Source organism: Phyllostomus discolor, chromosome 15 (assembly GCF_004126475.2).
Source record: "Phyllostomus discolor isolate MPI-MPIP mPhyDis1 chromosome 15, mPhyDis1.pri.v3, whole genome shotgun sequence".
NCBI classification, from domain to species: domain Eukaryota; kingdom Metazoa; phylum Chordata; class Mammalia; order Chiroptera; family Phyllostomidae; genus Phyllostomus; species Phyllostomus discolor.
Window position 1 is genome coordinate 20,516,012 of NC_040917.2, and position 21,748 is coordinate 20,537,759.

Consider the following 21,748-nt stretch of genomic DNA (forward strand, 5'->3'; position numbering starts at 1 on the left):
CAGGTCTCCTGGATGCAGGAAGTACGTTTCATGCATTTTGAGCATATTGTTGCAAGCACCTAGCAAAGGCTCCTCCCAGCATGCAGTTGGAGAGGCCAAGAATCTTGGGTTGAATGAAGTTGACTAGCTGTCGAGAACCTGTGAAAGCTACTTCACCCAGCACAGGTTGGGAGTGTCTTTTCGGTGAGTCAGGAAGTTTTCAAGGCTGCTTTGCAGGTTTCAGGACTTCCTGCTAGTGTACGTTATGCATCTATAGCTGCGAATTGTCTGTTTCCAGACTAGGAACTTAAAACCATTCATAATTTATGAATATATCTTCATCTCGTCTCACTAAAAATGAATAGAAATGATTATTTCTGTGTTTTAGCCCTTGAGTACCACTTATTCCCTTTGAGGAAGATTGAGGGTAAATATAGTAAATGGTTTGGCAAAGGAAAAAGGCTATTTGAAGTAAATATTACTATTTTAATGGGGGGGGGTGTTTTAAGAGTAATTATAACTAAATGCACTAAGATTAAGCATGATTTTGAAAAACTTGTGAAATGTAAATTTTTCAGTGAAGCACCTAACATTGAAAGTGAAATAAATGTTACAGCACAATTTTTGGATTGGGCCCTTTTCTAATTTAAGTCTAATTTCTCATTCTCCTTAACGTTGGACATAACCCTGCTACTAGGAAAGGAGACAAAACTCCCTGTTAGCAGGCAGCAGCGTGTTCCTGTGACCCAGACTCGCTGAGATTCAAGCGTGGGCTGGCAGAGGCCTTGGCAGGATGAGGGGCGGGGCGGGGAGGTCGGTGGGGACACACCCAAAGGGATTCCGCTCTACAGCCAGGCGGCCTCTGCATTTTCCCCAAGAGCTGAAAAGCGACCCCTCCGGGTCCGCGTGGACTCACGGGACTTCCGTCCCCAGGGGCTTTCCGGGATCTTCCGACCCATTCTGATGTGAGCAGGCAGTAGGGAGAACGCAGTCAACCCGTCTCTCGAGCAAAATGAGCAGACATCACCCCAACTGACCATAATTAAGACTTCTGACACAGATATTTGACTGTACTATTCACGCGTATGTCCACAACCATTCTATTTGGGGGGAAAGAGTGTGATTTCCTCGCAGTCTGAACGTCACAGAAAATTCGAGTATTTGAGAATCCCTGAAACAAATTGTAAATAATGCTTCAAGGGATTAATGGACACATCCATGCAGAATGTTTACTCTCTGCATTATATAAGGGATACGGCTTTATGCTGTCTCAGGATATCAGTCCAGTAATTTCAGTCCCTGTGATGAATGAATTAGAATTCATTGTGTGTTATCAAATATCACTTTGTTTGCAGCATAGTGGAATAAAAGTAGGTGCACATAATGCCTTTTACGGTGGTGACAGTTTAATTCTGTTTAGTACTGGATATTTAGGAGTTCAAGTGAAAGTTTACATAATAGCAGAAGAGAATCCTTAAACACAGACAGAATTAAATGTTTCTTTTTTACTCAGCAGATAATAACTGGGCTTTCCTGCACGGCACAAAAGTGGTGCACAGTGGCGAAGAGACTGACGTCTGGGTGCCTGTCGCCGGGCTGGTCCCTTTTACTAACTACACCGTGCACGTGAATGCTTCCGGTGCCCGGGGCAGCTTGCTGAGCGATCCCACTATGCTCGTCATGCCACCAGGGGGTGAGTCTGAGAACGACGTTGGCTGTCTACAGTTACATTAAGTCTCTGCTGAGCACCCCTTGTTCATTGTCGGAATTCATTTTCTTAGAACTTAGCGGCTCACTCGTACGACTGGTTGATTGGGTGATTGTTTCATGCAGATCCTGTTATTCATATTATTTTATTGTTTTGTTGAGGCTTACACACATACCGTGTGTGTGTGTGTGTAAACACACATGTATTTCTCACTTTATACATGTTAAAAAGATTGTGAAATGCTTTTTTGTTTGAGACTTGATTTAGATGCAAAGCTTATATATTCAATTTGAGCTTTAATTTTCTAACACAAGTGTTTTTTTTTGTCCCTGGTATGTTGAGGATGTAATTTAGATGTGTATCTAAACTTTTCTTTTTTTAGATTTTATTTATTTGTTTTTAGAGAGAGAGGGGAAGGGAGGAAGAAAGAGAGGGAGAGAAACATCAATGCGCGGTTGCCTCTCACACACCCGCTCCTGGGGACCTGGCCTGCAACCCAGGCCTGTGCCCTGACTGGGAATTGAATTGGCTACCCTTTGGTTCACAGGCTGGTGCTCAGTCCACCAAGCCACACCAGCCAGGGCTATCACTAAACTTTTCCATTTGGCAACAATGGACAATGTATAGGTAATATAATAGGAAAACTCTACTCACACCACTGGGGAAAAATACCTTTAAATTCCACATCTTAGTGATTACAGTTCCGTATTGTCATGCTCATATGTGAAATGTGATACAATCTGGATATTTTTATTTTAATGATTTCTATTAAAAAGTACCTAGCTTACCCAGAATTATTATTTTGAGCTGTTTCAATTCCACCCAGCTTTAACTATTTGTGGGATTGACTACTAAGAAGAAAAATCCATCTGACACCAACAGGTCTAGCCCTCGAATAGAAATCACGCCCCAGGAGAGTAGAGCGTGGTTCTGAACCGTGTGTTCAGGAACGTACGTTTCCTGAAAATACCGCAGGAAAGCACCTCAGGACACCCGGTGTCCGCCCGGCAGCCCGGCTCCGGGAGCAGATGTGCTCTGGACGGAGGGAGAGTGTCAGTACCTTGTTAACGGGCATCTGCAGGGCTGGAAAAATCTGTCTGCAGTCACAGCGAGTCTAAAGTGAGTCCAGAAAGGCCCCGGGACTGGAGGGAAAGGAGGGTTCTCCCGCAGTCCCTGTGGAACCCCTCTCTTGAGCAAAGATTCATTGCCCGCTGTGTTGTAAAAGCGGTTCACTGTTATGTACCTTCAATGAACGGGCGTTTACTGAAACACTTGCCACTCCCACCTGCAGGAGCCACGTTGTTTAAGAAGAGAATGCTTGAAACAGACTTTGGGGGCCAATCAACTGAAATAGTGTCGTATTTCACGAGCCCGTCATAACAATGGGAGCTGAAGTCCCACAGGTGTTCATTTCAGAATTGAGACCAAAAGAAGAAAGCTCGCCCATTCAGATCTTCCCTTTCTGACTCTAACCCTACGTGCTGAAAAGAAAGTTGTGATGACTCCGTAGCTTAGTACATAATATGCTTTATTCACATTTAGGTATTAAAGAGTCATCAGTGATGTAACAGTTTTTTTTAAATTACATAGTAATATCTTCTTAACAGGATTTGGAATGTTTAGTAAGTTATATATTATTTTTATAGCATTCACATGGATTTAGACAGTTTGTAATTTATATCACATTCATAAAATACGGGTAATTTAATTGATTATGTGTTTAAGAACATACAGTCTAGTATTTTGTAGTATTGTTTTAAACACACACACACACACACACACACACAGAATTCAGTAAACATAGCAAGCTCCTGCCTGTTGCTAAGTCAGTGCACATGGTGTGGCTCTGTCCATCCGGGTTACTAGAAGGGCTAACGGTATGCAGGCAGGGGAAAACTAAATCACCGTTTGTCGTGGGGTAGAGTCGGCCTGCTGAGGCTTAGCTCCGCTGCCCCCTGTGGACGCCTGCCCTCCTCGTTACCCCGGGGCCCCGCAGGGCCCGTGCTCTGGGCACCGTGCGGCCATCCCGCCGTGCACTCAGACACAGACCGGGAGCGATGGCCCTTCCCCGAATGCAGGAGCGAGATGCCTTCAAAGGCAGACTGTGATCTGCCCAAGTTTATTGCAGCCATTAGGATGGACTTTTTTCCCCCCATTATTAGATTGTTGTTGATTACAATTAGGAAACTTATAGCTTCGAAATTATCTTTTTTATGACCTTGTGGCAGTTGAAAGGTGATACCTCATTGATTAAATAGGTTTTAGTTCATGCTTCCTTTTACCTAATGATCTGAAAACATATTATCCTGATTTACACATAAAATCATGCTGAAAAGCATGTGGCATTCACGAGGATATGTGTGTTTAAGTAGAATTAAATTAGTACTGAGAGTTATTAAAGAAATCTCCCATGCCTGTGTCCAGTGAACTGCATTTCATACCGAAATGAATAATAAATGAACCGAGATGCAGAGGAGCGAACCGACTCATGGGCAGAAGGGGTGCTATGTGCTATTTGCTTTTCATTATACTCGGATTGTTACCGTTATGGCCGTTTCCATGATTTCAGCGTTAGATCTCTCTCGTTTTAATGGTGATGTGGAATTCCTACTATGTTTCCATGCTTGACTATGCAAGATTTGTAATGATAATGCCCTTTGTTTTCTTCCCTGTGTGTTTTAAAACATAATAATAGAAGATTTGGGTAAAAGAATGCTGGGTTTTTTTTTCTTTATCAAAGGTTTGCTATCAGACTTCAAGTTTCCTTTACCCCCTTGATCTGGTCAAAAATCCTCCTCATTTTTTAGGCTTCAGTGTAGCCATCTGTCCATCAAAAAGTCACGTTTCCCCAAGCGAGGCTGAGCTCTGGCCTGTGTCACTGGGTGGAATCCCATTGTACTGAGAATACCTGTCCAACCCAACTGGGACAATCCTAGGGTACCCGGTCCTAGCCGATGGGGACCGTTTCTTGTTTACCTGTTTATCTTCAGTACCTAGACCGACCCTGACAGGTGGTAGGTGTAAGACGGACAATTGGTGAGTGAATGAAGGAATCCATCAGCCAAGACAGCTGAATTGCCTACCAGTCTTAATTCTATGATTGTCATTGCTCAGGTCTCCCAGGCCTCATCTCCTCCCTGAGCAACCTCCTATTTACCAAGCTGTGGAAAATGTGACCTGCCCAGGGTAGGGACGCCAGCCTCAGCCACCGGCTGTTGGGGGGCCAGACTGTAAGGAAGGCAAGGGGATGGGAGCTAAGAGATCCTTGCAGATTGCACCAACTCCTCACTCAGGGTCCTCCCCTACAGGGCTTATTTCTCTTACGCGGGCGCAGGAAGAACAGACCTTGGTGTACAGAGGCACTTAGAAAAGGAGACACGAAGGGACACGGTCCGAAACAGTCCTCAGTGGATGGTTATGAAACATCTTATTTGATATAAGCTTTTTTAAAAAGATTTTATTTATTTATTTTTAGAGAGGGAAGGGAGAGAGAAAGAGAGAGAGAGAGAGAAACATCAATGTGCGGTTGCTGGGGGCCGTGGCCTGCAACCCAGGCATGTGCCCTGGCTGGGAATCAACCTGTGATGCCTGGTTCACAGCCCACGCTGATATTAGCTTTTTGAATGTTTCAAATGAGGACAGAAATATGATTGATGTGCCATCTTTTGAATACTGGTTATATCTTAATAAAACCAGAATTAAAAAAAATAAACTCCAAAACACCTAATTTCAAAGCCTAGTTGATTCTATCAAATCTTCCTGTTTCATTGTAGTTATTGTTCAATAAAACTAATCTTATTAAAAAATAAAAGTAACTTTGACCCTCCCAGAGAAAAAAAAGGAAAAGAGAAACAAGATTAAACCATATGATAAACACAGGTTATTCGGGAAATGGAAACTAAGACCATGAAGCCATGAAACCAGTATCTCAGTAAGCATATAGTGGCCAATCTCAAAGAGCGCACATTTTTTACTTTAAAAATTATTTTGAAAGAGTATTTGGTCAAACGGAGAATTTGTGTTCCTTCCAATCATGCAGCATATCCCTCCCTCCATCTGTGTATTCAGGTTTTTGTATTTCTGCAGCAACCACATTTTCAGGTTGTTTGTTATAACACACTGTTCAAGTTGAGCACCGAGGCACTCCTGGAAATGAGGAATATACTTCATCAGAGCTCTTGAATAGCATTAGAGGGCAGGTTCAAGAGTTCTAGGCAAAGAATTAAAAAAAATAAAAACGGAATCCAAATGTTAATCCATAAATATGAAACTTCCCTGTGGCCTCTTGGCCCTCGAGGCCTGGAGCTACTAATGGGGTTAGGGTTTCAGCTCTTAATGGGGCTCGGTGCATTAGTGTTTTGTATGCATGGAATTCAGCATTCAGTTTAATAAGTGGTTGACATTGGTGATGTCCCTTAATTTGCTTAAATCTAATTGGCTCTTTTATCAGTCAAACCTGTATGGATTGGCAATTGATCAGAAAGGGTCAGCCATGACTCCGCATGCAGTTAAAGGATGGAGCCACCAGTTAAAGCCACAGCTGCATGATAATAAGCCAGGGAAGAACAAATGAGCTTAGAGGAGGGAAGCGAAGAAGCTCACAAGTTTTGCAGGATCTTCAAGTTCAGAACAAAGGCATTATGGAGTATATAAATTTTAAATACACCGCATTTTGCCTCCAGACTTAAACCGGGTTTTTTTTTCTCTGCACATGAACTCAAATCTTGTCTGAAACCGTCTTTGTCACATCAAAGAAGTGCTCAGAAAGCTAAGAGAGACAGAAGTGGCATAAAAGGGCATAGTTTAAAATGATTAGTGACAAATCCCATACTGGTGAGCTCGAAAGAGGTTTTTATGAAAGTTTTATATTTTTGCAAAAGGCATAGTTTTATTCTATTTATCTTTTTTTCTGACCTGCTTTGTAGTAACAGTGAAAGCAACTCAGGGCCACCTCAGTTGGGGAACTTAATCCAGTTTTGCAGATCCAATTCATAGCTTCAAATTGAGGAGCATTATTAAAATCCACAAGCTTCGTAAAAATACTAAGCTTGAGGAATGTGTTTCTTTTACAAACGTATGTTATTAGGAAATCACAGACAGAGAAAGGCAGAATGATTATGAGAGGTTTGTTTTGGAACTCGATTTACTTGATCTCTTCTTGGTCTCCTTTCCCAGGAAAAACACGGGTGGAAAGTAGTAAAATCCATTGAGAAGTGGCACTCAGGCACATGGTAAACGCATAGACTTTAGAATTCTGCACACCTAGCTTTGATTCTGCTTCTTTGCCTCACCGGCTGAGCAATTATGAGCAAATCCACAAATATATCTGAATCTAAGTTTGTTCATCCGTAAAATAGGCTTGATGATAATTCCTACCTGATCCGGGATTACACCGCGCGGTATATATAATGTGCTTAGCACAGAGCCTGTCTTGGTAAATCTCTGTTTTATAATTTGTGAATTTTTCCTCACTCCTCATATTCACTGTCTTGACAATGAACTCCCTGTTTATAAAAACACTTTAGAAAGGAATAAACTTCTGAGCCATGGAGGAGACGGGAGAAACTTTGAATTGTGCCTCCAGCAAAGGGCTGCCTGCTTCCCACATTTGCATACTCTCCCGTGGCTTATAAACACACACACACACACACACACACACACACACACAGTTAACTGCCATTTTTAGAACACCTTGGGGCAAGAGAGGGAGACCCCCCCAACTTTTTTAAATCACATTTTCCTACTTTATCAGGGGAAAGGGGTGGAAAGTATTATTCCTTTTAGTTCCATTGATATTTTTAAAATCCCATTTTAAAAAAAGGAAAAAGTAAATTCTTTTTCTGTTTTTTATCTTGGAATAAAGGTTTATCTATAACTTTAAGGTTAAAAAAAATCACATCTGTCTGACTGGCTCGGCAGTTTGAAAACAACTCAAAGTTTTATTTGAATTCTTATGGTGCCCTAAAGAAATTTTTGCTTTATTTTTAAAAAATAATATCTTATTCTTTGCCCTTCATTATCATTGACAGACTCTGTGCCTGACTCGCATAAATTCTGTGAGTATTTTCCTGTCCGAACAAAGTTTCACAAAAGTGAGGCAAATTCTGAATGTATCCTAGGTACTTCAAGTCCGTGTTTTTTATCTCTTTGCCTTAGGAACTTGGAATAAATTCTTGGGTCTTGGGTCTCTTTTCAGAGGTATAGCTCACCCAGAGACTAAAGGCTCTGGAGAGCTGTAAAAACGTCATGGAGAACAGGTGTGACAACAGTGATGCACTACCACCTCTGTGATTCTTGTGTTCGTTCATTCGTTGGGACAAATGAAACCAGACACGTGAGGGTGCCCAGAACCTACGTCATGAGAGCGATCCTATTGGCACCTCGATGATCAGGGTGAAGCTTACACGCTGCCTTTCATCTCCATGTTCCCCGCGTGTGTTTCGTGCGTATCTCCGAGGGCAGCGATTCTCAACCCGTGTGCTGGGGCACACTGGTGCGCCACGAGAATTTGTGGGACACGCAGTACGTGACTGTTCAGTCAGGGGCACTGACCTCTTTTCCCTTGGATTGTCAAATTAAAACATGACAGCAGCCACCACAACAGCTGTCCCGTGTGAATGGATCAAAATCATACTCTTTTTATTTTCTTTGTCGGATTGGCAAATACATATATGCGTGCCACAGAATTTTAGTGGTTGGTTTGCGTGTGCGGGGAGATGAGAAAGGCTGGAAATCACTGGACTAGAGTACACACCCGTGGTGAGGACAGATGAGTGGATGGGCGGCAGCGGACAGAAGAGGTGTGGTTCAATCTCTCCTTCTCTCTCTCTCTCCTTTCATCCATTCTTCCTTCCTTCCCTCCATTCTTCTCCCTCCTTTCCTCCCCCTTCTCTCCTTTCTTTCCAGGCCTCTTGCACCATGTGCTTTGACTCTGAGCACATAGTAGGAGATCAGTAATGCTTACTAACAGGCCCCCAGGGGTAGTCATAACCTTATGATTTTGGGGTATTTTTTTGCACCCATCAGGCCTTCATCCTTTTCACCCCTTCTTTTGACCGCAGTGTCCTATTTTCCCTCTGGGCACCCTACAAGCTCCATCTCAGAGCCAGTGAGAAGCTGTAAACCATTCTAGCCAGCAGAGACATGTGGCATGCCCTGGGTTTGAACCTGGGATGCCGCTGTATCTTCTGCCAGGCCCAGTGCCCCTCAGAGGGTCTGAGAATGCAGCCAACGTGGAGAAAGCAGAGCAGACCTGAGAGGAGGAGGTAGGATGGATTCCGGTGACATCATTGATCCCTTTAATTCAGCTCTGCCAACAGCCAGCGCTTTGCCTAGATTTTTCTGTCCCCGCAGACAGCCCCTTTTATGGGCTGGGTGGATGTTCTGCCACTTGCATACAGAAGTGTTTAAACCACAAGACTCTTGAGAGTAAGGAAAAGGAGGAGAGCGCATTTAGAGAAGCATCGCAACATCTTAGAATCGTACCAGGCTGCGGCTGCTCACCGAGTGGCTTTTGTCTGCGCTCCCAAATGGGAGGACCTCCGGGAGCAAACCCGACATGAACCGACGGCAGCTGAGACTGTGCTGTTGCCGATCCCATCCTGAAAGTGCTCCCCAGAGCCACGCCATCTGGCAATCTTCTGAGACACTTCTCTGTCCACACCCCAGAGCCCTGAGCTCTGGCGACACCCTGTGCCCTAGTTAGCTATTCAGGCGACTGGAGTAACCTGACCTGATGCAGGCTTCTCACCTCTGAACTGGCACACCTGAACTGGGTCCGCGGTCCCCACAGCGTGGTCTCATACGAGGGGCGTCCGCTGTACCTGGAGCCTGTTGACAATGCAGACTCCGGGGTCCCATCCTTCAATGACTGTGTCAAAGATTCTGAGCGTGGGCTCAAGGGACCGATCACTTACAAGAGACCCCCCTCCCAGGTCATCCGGACACATACCCACATTTGAAAACCACCCAACGAGGTCCTCTTTAAAACACCTGCAAAGGAAAGTTATTCTGTGATCTTGTCTCTGACTCTGCGCCACACTTAGACCTAAGACCCAGAATCACTGAGGGAAGGTAGGGGAAACAGGACCCAAGGCTCCACTCGTCCTTGAATCTAGAGGCCCCGTGTCCTGGGTCCAAGTCCTGTCCAGTGTGAGGAAGCCAGCATGTTCTCAAGTCCCCTGAGTTGGGGAGGGGAGTGACACCCTGGCTCACCCCTCCCGGGCACTGAGTCCCACCTGTGGCACCAGAAGGCAACAGGCGCGATGTTTGATGCACCGAGGAACACCGATCAGCCCTACGGTGGGGAAGCTGTCAGCTGAATTCCCTCTGCTCTTCAGTTCCTTCATGCAGCATCTGTCGCAAGGAACTCCACGTAACTAAACCTCGAGTCTCCGTCCTTGGGGACGTTGCTTAACGAGCGTCTTGTGGCTGCGCTTCCTCGCAGGGGTTTCGAAACCTGTCTCCTCAAGTGAGTTACGTCTTCATTCTGGGTCCCACCGTGTGCTGGCTTTTCGACCTCCCCCTTAAGGGTTTTCCTTCTAGGAGTTCACAGACGCAGCTCCACAAGCAGGCTGATCGTTTTCAGCTGCCCAGAGAACAATTGAGATCCTGGGATTGTTTATTTAGAGAAATTGTTTGAGAAAAATGCAGGCACACCTTGTCTTGCCGTGGCTTGGATCCCAGAACACTGTGATAAAACGAGTGTCGCTGTGAAGCGAACCATCTTTTTGCAGGTGTCGGGTCTTGTCTTTGGTGTGTGAAGCACAGTAAAGCCAGGTGCAGTCCAACAAGGCGTGCCTGCAGCTTTCTTCCAGGTAGTTAGTGGTCACGCACATGGAGCCCCGACTAGGTTCAGGGACTGTTTGGGATATACTCATAGTAACTCCTTTAAGCCGCACCGACTCAACAAGGAAAGTGCTATTATCATCCACGTTTACACGTGAGGAAGCCCGAGGAAGAGAGAGTGAATTGCAACCACTTTGTTAAGGTCGTGCAGCTCATAAGTGGCAGAAGCCATATTCACACCTCAAGACTGGCTTCGGAAGCTTGGCTCTGAGTCACCACCGAGCTCCGCGTGTCCTTGAAGCACCAGCCGCTGGCCACGCGTGTCCTCTCTGAGCGAAGGGAGCACAGGTGCATTGCTCTTTCTAGTCCACGAGGCTCTGAAGGTGCGGCCTAACCCTGCAGCTGTGTCGCATACAGTTCTATCGGGACTGTTGTTTGCATGAAACATCCGGTGTCCGAACCTTGTCGTTGATGAGCGAGAGGGCTGTCCTCTGTTAGATACAGGATCCTAGCACTTCAAGTTTAAAATCTAAGGAGAGGGGAAACATTCAGTTGAAACAGGTGACTTTACAGCCTCACAAAGAAGCGTGAAGGAGAAGCGGTATGACTCAGCCCACGCTGTGTGTAGGCAGCGAAACCAGCCATTTGGGCCCTCCTCTCCTGGTTTGGGTGTGAAGACTTACTTGTCCACCAGGCATTCCGACACACTTCTTTCATGTTTGTCTAACAACCGCTATCTAAGATCAACTCTCATTAGGTGAAGAGAATACTGAAGTAACTTCATATTTAGGAAAAAAAGAGCCCTTTCATTTTTCTGGAAATATTTACTTTTCTGAACTTCTAGCTCGTTAGTGACATGAATCGTTATTTACATTTTTTCTTTGACTTGTGACAGAAAGTAGGAGTTTTCTGACCTGATTTGCTGCTGCAGAGGCTTTTGGGTGGATGCGGGACAGGTAATACCTTAGAACGAGTGCAAATGCATTTGCCCAAAACATTAGTGCCATCGAGGCTAATTACTAAGTTGTCCTGTCTTTGGGCCTATATTAAAACTGAATTCTCTGCGTTAATGCCCTCCCTACCTCAGGGGAAATGAACAGGTATTATCTCCTGATTGAATGTAATATGCACTCTTGCAAAGAGAGACTTAATTTTTCTAACAATGTTGATTGTAGAAAAAATTGGAAAACTATATTAAAAGAAACAGAGCAAGAAAGCCTCTATATTTGTAAAAAAAAAAAAAAAAGAATCATTGTTTCCGTGTATTAAAAACAAAAATTCCATGCCCTGGCTGGTGTAGCTCAGTGGATTGAGCACGGGCTGTGAACCAAAGTGTCGCAGGTTCGATTCCCAGTCAGGGTACATTCCTGGGTTGCAGGCCATGGCCCCCAGCAACTGCACACTGATGTTTCTCTCTCTCTCTCTTTCTCCCTCCCTTCCCTCTCTAAAAAATAAATAAATAAAATCTTTAAAAAAATTCCATGCTCTGATTCATGACACTGTGGTCGCACAAAGACACAAAACAAGTGTAGCATGGGGAAACCCGGAGGGTGAAGCGTGTGGCATGTCAGGGAACAGAGTGACTACAGGAACGGCTCCCTGAATCCTCTGGGTGGCCGGGAAGAAGCCCCCTCCTCACCGAAGTCTGAGGTTGGGGGTGTGACCGCAGAACCAGGCTTGGCCCTTGTTCGCTGGGCTGACCCTATAAACCCGGTACACCGGCCTCTCAGACGGTGCATTCGTCTAGCTCATGGACTCAGGGTCTGTCAGACTCTGAATTTTACCTTGACCACCTCTCGTGACCCCCAGCATTTTCATTTTCTGATTGGGTGATCTCCTGTCCAGGTCTTAGTCTGTTCCCCTAAAAAGGGGTGTCACTATTGCATAGCCATCCTCAGTGGGCATTGGTGAGGGACAAGGAGTGGCCATGCGCTGACACGGGGTGGTATGCAAATAGCAACTCCGCTGCCTGTCTGAAGAACGGAAGGCGTGCTATGCAATAAGCACAAGATAGACACATACTGTCAGCATTTAGGCTGAAAATTAAACCAATCTCCAAGCATCTGATTTTTTTTTTCCTTTTAATTTTCCTTGATGATTCTAACAAGTGCCTCCAAAGCTAAATGTAAGGAAACAGCAGACCGGTTGTGGCATATTAAATTATAAGTGAGGACTAATTGGAGGATCAGAAATGCTGTCTGAGAGAGATCACTTGACTGCTAGGAAATGCATCGGCTGTCTCCCTGTCTCGCGTGTTTGTACTGTCGGTCTTCGAAATACCCTTCCCCACAGTTTCCGAGTCTTGATGTTTAATGTAACACAAAGGTCTTTGAGAAGCACCGCAGGGGCTTGTTTCTGGTAGTTCTGGCATGGAGGAAATTGAAATGTACACGGTTTCTTCTCATTTATCAAAGACAGGCAAGAATCTAAACTGACACTTTATATCAAATGAATTATGAACTGTGTACTTTGTACCTAAGGGAACAACAACTAAATTAGACTCTGGGATTAAAGGGAGGGGGTGCAGGCAGAGGGAGAGAGACAAGAACAGTTTTTTAATAAAACATACAGTAATTTCTGTTACTATGTCCGACCGTAGCATGGCCAAACAGAGTCGTCTTATAGTACTCGTGAGTGGGTGTGGCTATGTGGAAACCTGTGAGCTTTAAATACACCTGGACGTCTTCTCATACAGCCAGGCTTTGTGACCAGCAAAAACTTCTTGATCATCTAAAGTTAACTTGTATTTTTTTCTGTCAATGCTTCCCTTCTTAGGAAAAAAGAAAACGTTTTCAAATTCTTCCTGACAAAATATGAGATTAGAGGTTGCTTGAAGGGAAAAAAAAATAGTATGCAGGATAGAAATGATATGCATGAAACTGCCACATTCTCTATGTCTTCCGTTTATCTCTGACGCCTGCACCCATACCCACAGTCACACTCACATATAAGCAAAAGAAACGCCAGTGATTAAGAACACGGATCTCACAGTCAGCCTGATCGGGTTCATATAGCCTAGTAGGAGGAGTTTAATTTCTCCTCTTACTAAGCTGTATGACCTTGAACAAGTTACCAAGTTATACAGTCTCACTGTGCCTCCTCTGGGGACTGGGACAAGAGACAGTAGTAAGTACCTCATAAGGCTGACACAGAGAATTAAGTGTGATACACGTGTGCAAAGGATAGAATGCATTGCTGGATGCAAAACAATGGTGCGTTGTGTTGCCGAGTTTATCTGCGAGGAGATTGGGTAGCAACAAATCAGCACTCCGCTTTTTAGCAGCTGCTGACTCCATGAGCATAGACAGCATTAGAACTGAACTTTGAAGGGGAAGAAGGATTCACTTCAATATACCCAAAATTATTTCTGAAATTAATTGAAGATGCTTAGAAATTAGGGGTGATCCTTGCTTTGTTCTTCTAGGTGAAGCTATGTTTTGATTACCATGCAATTTTTCAAGTGTAGGCATTACAATTTGTGCTACGTATACATTAAAGAAGGTTATTAATACTAATACATTTGTTTTCTACTTCTGAATTCCCTCAGGTTCATAAACCTAAAACTAACAAAATTCCTTGGTATTAATCTCACGTACTTTGGGATACCAATGCTGTCCTGGATAGCAATCGTGAGGTGAAATTCCTATAAACAAATAACCCACTTAAATAGTCTGATCGCAGATTGCCTTCATATACATTTAATCACATCGTTGTTGATTATCATTGTGGTCAAATATGCACCATTGCTTATTTTCAGATTTTGATTCTGCCTCTACTGCCCATGAGCTGAACCCAGTTGTTAGAAGCCCTGCAGCATGTTTGGTGTTTTACGCTAAGAGAGAAGGGGAAAGTAATGGCCAGCCGAGGCAAGGGGTGCCCCATGTAAGGACAGGTCTTCTAGTTATCGCTAGTCAAGTAATTCATCAGGCAACCCGAATAGTAGATGCAGTCCCGTTGCTAAGGTGACGATTATAACCCATCTCCTCTGGTTCTCCCATCACTAAATGACCGAAGTTCGTCAGTCACTCAAAGATCACTTAATTGCTTGGCTCTTCATTCTGCCCCAGAATATTAGGTCCAGGGGCATCACAAGGAAGAGTCCCATTCTTAAAAACACAGTGGTTTATCTCCTTAACTACATGTTTGAACGATTGTTCTCGTTAGACACATTCAGCAAGAAAATATTCAGTGCGGTCTCTCGAAAGAGACTGGCTGTGCCCTCGCTTGAATGTACTCCTTGTTAACATCATGTATTCACCATGCCAAGAATATCTATTTTTCATTTTACAAAGGTGAAATTCTTCAGAGAATTACTGTAAATGAAGTGAATGGGCAATATTTGAACTAAAAATAGGGTAGACTTAATCCACTAATGTTTTGGTTGTATATATTTTAAATTATTTTTCCAATTGAAGATACACTCTCACACAAAAGAGCTCAAGCAATCAGATTCTACGGGAAGAAGAATTTAATCTATGCTGCCTAGAAACTAATTTGGATGAATATGATGGTATTCAAAATAATAGGAATAATAAGAAATTCTCTTAGGAATACTAAGAGGAATTCAAATGTCAAGAGCAAAGGCTTAAATAGAGTATCTAAATCGAGGAAATCTGTAAGGAAAAGGAATAAAATTTGATTGGTGGTTCGGGGCTTAACAAAAAAAAATTCTTCCAGGCGTTATGACCACCAGCTTCAGGGCCGCTAATTAGTCGGACAAAGTGACAGTTCCATATTCTAGTTAAACAAATAATGCCTCTAATGAAATTCAAAATTCCTATTCTTCTCTGGGCACAAGGAGCTCCATCAATCACAGCTTTGGGGTATTTGAAAATCAACAGAGGATGACTTCCCTCTGTCTGATGTGTCCTGGTTAACACACACGCTGTGAACCTGCCTTGTGGAGTCATTTTAAGCGAGTCTTTAGCCTTCAACCAGGAGGAGAAGTGGAGGCGGAGGGAGGTTGCCTTGGTCACATGGACACTAACGGGGAGTGGAATCTTTCATTCCTCAAAATGGTCAGTGGCGATTAGTATTCCGTGGCGTCCCTGCGTGCTGGCACCCTCGGCTCACCCCTGATCCCTCATTCTCTGTCACTCCTATTAGGGACCGTTCCAGGGCAGGTCTCTGCCTCTTCCCATCCCAATTAGGGCTTTCGTAGTGAGCACGGGGCAGCTCCTCACCCCCCGCAGGACAATCACCGGGGCCGGGTGGGGCGGCCAGCTGGGCTTTGTAGAACACTGGGCAAACACTGGCCCGAGTTCTGGCTGACGTCGTTGCACGGCAGTGGAAAGTTGGTGAAATGCCGGGTTCCCCTCAGAAATGTAGGCTCAGAGGAGTCGGCAGAAGACCAAAGGCAGACGGACCGTCTTCAGGTTCTGTTCAGTAACACGCTCCGAAATGTGTCATCTTGCCACTGAACCGGGTGACAAAACATGATGGATTTTTATGACAAAGTTTTTATTTGATGTGTGTGCTTTCTTCCTGAGAAGAATCGCTGTCCTACACACCCCTCTGCTGCACCGGTAGCGTTCCTGAGCGGGCGTCTCCCCTCTTTAGCTTGGGTCCCGGAGCCTGTAGCCCGCCGCCGCTGTCCTCACGCTCAAGCCTTTGATACTGAAAGTGCTTTTCATCAGCCAACAGAGTGTAGGTCCTATTAGCTGCCTTATTAGACTGCACAGTATATGTGTGTGTGCTTGTCATATTATCATATTTATAACATAGTATTTCTAATGGTATCATTATATTATATATATTGTGTGTATATAGGCACGCAAATACGTACACATCCAAAATGTTTATCTTGATGGGAATACTAGGAAATGCATCATTCATACCTAATTTATGAGAGTACATGTAAGGAAATGCAACTTTCTAGAAAACAGTCTGTCATATTATATGTGAAATGGTAACTCCATTCTATTGACCCAGCAATTCTGAAAAGCACACCAAAAGATGCACTGGTTAGGATACTCAGGATGTTTAGTATTACTTGTAATACCCAAAACGATATCATTCTGTATCCATCAAAAACAGCTTTGTTAGGTGAATACTCTGAGTCTATAAAGATATTACGTGCAATTAAATGCTTTGCTTCTTTACTAACACTCCTGTCCGATTCCACGTGTTCATTGGAGAAGGACTGGTCTGGCATTTTTAGGTAGATGACCACTTTGATTGAACCACACAGCCAGTCTGCATGCACTGAGGAACTTCTTTCTATATTAAAGGAGGCCGAGATTAAGATGCTCGGTAGGCTCAAAGCCACAGGTGCTGTGGAAAGAAACATCAGTCTCCCCGAGCTCTGCTCTGGTCGGAAAGCCGAAGGAGTACTGAGCTGAAGTATAAGGCATCATATTTCCCAAGGGACATTGTCACCCCGGGACAGGTCAAAGCCAGGAAACAAGGCTAGAGAATGGTCGAGGAATTACATTAGATGGAAACTACTTGGAGGGAGCAGAGGTGTTGACCCGAAGTGGGGAGATTTAGTGAAGCAGAGGACAACTGCTGATCAGGGCCTCAAGTTCAGTGCCGTGACTGCGGCAGAGGCCGCTCTCAGGGAATGGGATGCAGACCCAGCCTTGCAGGGTGCCGGTTGGTGGCATGAGCACCTGTGTGCCTCCGGCGTTCCGAGGAGTCCCGGGGCATGCCTGCTGCCGCGCACTTAACCCACGATCGCTGTTCAGACCGCCCTGCTTCCCTCTCAGAGGACGCTGATGTGGACAAAGGACTGTATTCACCCTCAGTTACCGTTACCAGTCCTTTGTCACAAAGAGCTGACCCATCTTATAAGACGTGCCCGATAACGGGACGGGGCCACTTACAAAGCAGCCACTTTCCTACCACTGATAATGAGCAAACAGAGGCCCCAGGTCACCCATTTGGGGGTTTTAGGCAAGAATTCTTTATCTGGCGGGAGGTGGAGGTTGGTGGCTTTCAGGCTATCTGCACTCCCAGTTGGACATGCTGTTGTTCTATCTCTTACATTCTATGGTCAAGGGGCGACTTCAAGACATATCTACAAGTGACACTGAACTTTCAAATGTACTTCTCTTGCTAACACGAAGACCTGTTTATTTTGCATGCCATAAATTTCTATGGGCATTGACTGAATCCTGAGAATGAATGAATTGACGCTGGTAGCTGTGTGTGAGGGGCTTTGGGGACAATCGGGACAGAGACCCTGCTGTAACAAAAATAGTAAGACTAGGAAAGTACAATTTGAAACTATGACTTGGACAGAAAATAAATCCAGCCTTTACTTTCGTACATCTAATTTATTTAACATCATTGATGATCTGCGTTAATACTTATTTAATCTATTTAATGCTTCTTTTCTGTTAGAAATCACCTCCTGGAACATGCTGTTTTGTGGCATAGAATTAAAGGCCCCTGCCTTTGAAGTTCAATAACCCCAGTTTAAATTCCCACTCCGCCAGCCACCAGTTTGTGAGTTGAGATAAAATATGTAACCTCTCCGAGCCTCGGCTTCATGACCGATGTTACCAAGAGTTAACACGACAATTTTGTGGCGTCATTCCGAGAATTAGGGGTAATTATGCTAAAGAAGCTGGCGCGTAGCGCAGGTTCCAAAAGTTAGCTATTACGCGAGACGACTGGGTGAACGTTAAATCCGCTTTAACCTACTTGTCACTGTTGAACGCCGCTCTGCTTGTGCATCCTTGTGCTCAAGGTTGGCCGTCCATGTGCTCGCACATCTGCCCATCCCTCATAATTAATATCTGTTTTTAATGACATATGGTTTAGTGACTGGAAATTGAGTCTTGCCTTCTGTTTTCAATTTGTTTATGACTCAACGACTCAATATGTGTGTCTGAACTCTAATTTTCCATTCTGCGGACTGGAATTTAAAAGCCCTGCTCATATGTAGCTATTTCAGAAAATGAGAGGGACACGTGTACTCCGAGGATTTGGAATGTGTGCCTGACGGGCTCTCCCGCCGGGATGCCCGGAGATCACAGGTCAGGGCTTCTCTTGTGTCACGTGGCCGGGGACATCTGAGTGGGGAGGCCCGTGGACTCAGCGCTGAAGTGATCGCAGCCTGGGCTGCGCGGGGGTCGGGTCCCAAGTGAGGCCAGCAGGGGGCGTCCCGTCTGCCTGGAACGAGCACAAGCAGGCCTGATGGGTGTCCCTAGAGCTGGGATTAGGCTGAGGATGTGATGACCCAGATGAACGAGGGGTCCCCATGGCAGGGCCCCTTGCAGGCCTGTCCCCCTGAAAGGCAGCATCCAGGGCACATGGGGACACGAGTTCCTAACCTATGAAATCCATCGTGTACACCTTTGTTACACTGGGTCCACATTCTGTGTTACCGTTGTGTGAGTCGTGTCTCATCTCTCTATTGAGTACCAGATAGAGCGGCCCATCCTTCTTCCATCTGTTCAGCCCTTTCCCCACCGCCGGCAAAGAACTAAGTATAGAGGGACATTGCAGAGCTCTTATTATAGACTTAAACTTAATACAAAATATTATGGACTTCTTTGGTGTCTTTGTGTAGTATTTTATTCTACTACTTGGAAATGCACACACACACACACACACACACACACACACGAATACACTGCACTAGCAACAAGTTGGAGCTGTCCTGAGAAACTGGTACTATGAGAGTCACATTGGACGTACTTTGTCCCCCAAACTTCACTGTTCTGGCCACTACAACCTGAGTAAGTCACTGGTCACGTGGAGAAAAAAATCTCTTTTGTTGTTTTTTTCTTCTTAGAGCTTCCCTAGAGTTCTCTCCATCAGTATGGAGCCAAGGCTGGGACAGTCTGTCAGATTCCTGTTTGCGGGGGAGGTTTGTGGTTTTGTCGTTTGGATGGGGGAGAGTCCACAAGTACCCGTCCTTTAAAGGTTTATTCAAATCATGCATTCACCTGCGAGAGTAGTCTCATCTGTGATGAAACCTATCACTTAATGTTTTGTATTCGTTTTGCCTCCCCCCCCGCAAAAGGTGAAATTTGGAATTGTATTCAGCACTGCCTTCCTGTGGATTTATAGGTCTCGGTGGCCGTGTTGCCCAGCTGTCATGTAGGATTAGTACTTACTGGAGGAGACGTGTTGATTCAGGAGGCTGTCTGTGGAGTGCCTGCCCCGGGAGGGTCATATTAAACTCGAGAGAAGCTTTCTGAGCAACACGGCATCTCGGAGACAATATATCACGCTGGTGGATGCCCGGCTCCTCGGTTACGAAGGCCGGCGTGGAATTATGGCCGGCTCCCGGTTATTGCTTCGGTGCTAAGGAGCCTCTGAGGAATAGGCCTGGGTAAAAGGGGTTAACCGGAGGGGAAAGAAAGCTTCCCAGAACTCAGTGTCACTGAAAGCGTACAGAATGGGTAGTGCTGCCTAAATAATTGAAGACGGTCACTGTGTTTGGAAAAATTTTGCAATTTTTTTTTATCATCCGAGTGTGACCAATTTAACGGAGTACATTTTTTGTTATAACTCAGAATTCAAGATCTGTTATTATTATTTTTATGTCTATTTTGAACATTTCTGTTCTTAATAGCACAGCAATGTAGTTTTAACATGAAGAGATTATGTTTGCGTACCTATTTAAAACTCTAATTTTTACGTTGATAATGTGTTAGAGCTGAGTTTTATTCAGAATTTGGATTGTTGATTAATTTATATCTCTTGGCACAGAAATATTAACAAGAAAGAATATAGTGAGGGACATGGCTTTATATGTTATACATTATATGAAATTTGCTCTTTCCTTTTTGTACGTGGTCTTTTTATGTACGTGCGTTTGTTATAAATCAATTAAAGAACATATATCAAATAAGAAATCATCATTGTTAAAACCATTTGTGTTCACAGACTAGAGATTAGTTAAAAAATCTTTAGCCTCAAATGTCCTTCTAAACAACAATTCAGAGTTCAGTTTTTGGGTGGCTGGCGCCGGGCAGGGGTCTTACAGCATTTCCCAGTCCTGCAACATCTCTGCGACCTGGGGGAACCGTTCCTAATGTTCATCTCTCCCCAGGCATCCAGTCTGCTCTCTCGCTTTGGCACTGAGCTAAGACCTTTGCTTTTATCTCGGTCCCTGAGAAGATGGGCACCATCGGAAGAGATCTTGGCTGGCTTCCTGTCGGCAAGCCTACCGGTCTCTCAGCATCTGCAGCCCCCCCCCACCCACCCCACCCTGCATTCACTCCTGCACAACAGGCGCGTGCGCCTGCTCTGCTCCACGGCCAGCGTGCATTGCCTTTCGGTTCCACCCCCGTGTGCACTGGCTCGCCTCCCGCTCCCACACAAGGAATTGGCTCTGATAATTATTCCCCCTTCTCCTGCTGCATTTTCGCCAGCCCATTCTAGGTCCTTCTATAACAAATAGCCAGGCGTTTCTTCAGCAAAACGGGCTTATTTGAGAACACCAAAGAATTCCAATTCAGGACAAGTGGTCTAAGGCTGAACCACACACAAGTCAGGAGCAACAACGAAGAAAAACTCATTTATGAGTGTGGGAGAAGACATTGTCAACGGAGTCCATGGGGGGAAAAGAAAAATTTAAAGTGGAATGACTTTTCATTGGCAGAAGTATGGCCGTCCCTGATTGGCTGAGCTATAGCTGGGCAAGGAGGACCCCTCCTTCCTGCTCAGGTAGTAAGGTGGCATCACTTCCTGTTGGAGAAGCAAGGCACACCTTCACGTTGGGGGCAGTACTGTGTGCTGAGTGACCTGTGCAAGTTCTCTCCTCGGGCCTCCCGAGTCCATTTAAAGGAGGCGTCTGCTACTGATTTTCACAGATCTAACAAGCTTGCATGTGCTGGAACATCTTCCAGTTCTTAGAAAACCTTCCTTCAGTACCGCACACCCTCCTAAGTGCTGCCCCATTTTCTACTCCCCTTGAGAACAAAATCCCCAAAGGCGCTGTCTGAGCATCCTGGGTCCTCTGCTCTCTCCTTCCCACTCCCTTCTCACCTCCTTTGACCAGACCGCCACGCCCACCTGGCACGGCGCCTGTTCTCGGCAAGCTCACCAAATGCCCCCACTTGGCCAAACATAACGCAGAGCTCTGTCTTCTTGTTTCTCCATCTCTCAGCACACTTGACGGAGTTGAGCCATCCTTGTTTTGAGATATGGCTTCTTGACTTGTCTTCTCAGCCAGGCTTTCTCTCAACATTTCCCCACCTCACTGACCCTCCCCCCATCCTCCTGACCTCAGAAATGTGCCAGTCCTCAGGGCTCTGTCCTCAGACCTGTTCTGCTCTCACCCCCGGTTCCTTTCATGGAGCCTCAGCCACTGAG

The 21,748-nt window shown here is 45.1% G+C and overlaps 1 protein-coding gene across 1 annotated transcript in view; it reads left to right on the forward strand.

The window, feature by feature from the left end:
* The window catches only part of USH2A (usherin), a 511,215-nt gene that overhangs the window by 306,774 nt on the left and 182,693 nt on the right, over positions 1-21,748 (forward strand). The window contains exon 38 of the mRNA XM_028531335.2: positions 1,493-1,672. Coding sequence (XP_028387136.2) covers positions 1,493-1,672 — 180 coding nt within the window. The remainder of the gene's footprint in view (positions 1-1,492; positions 1,673-21,748) is intronic.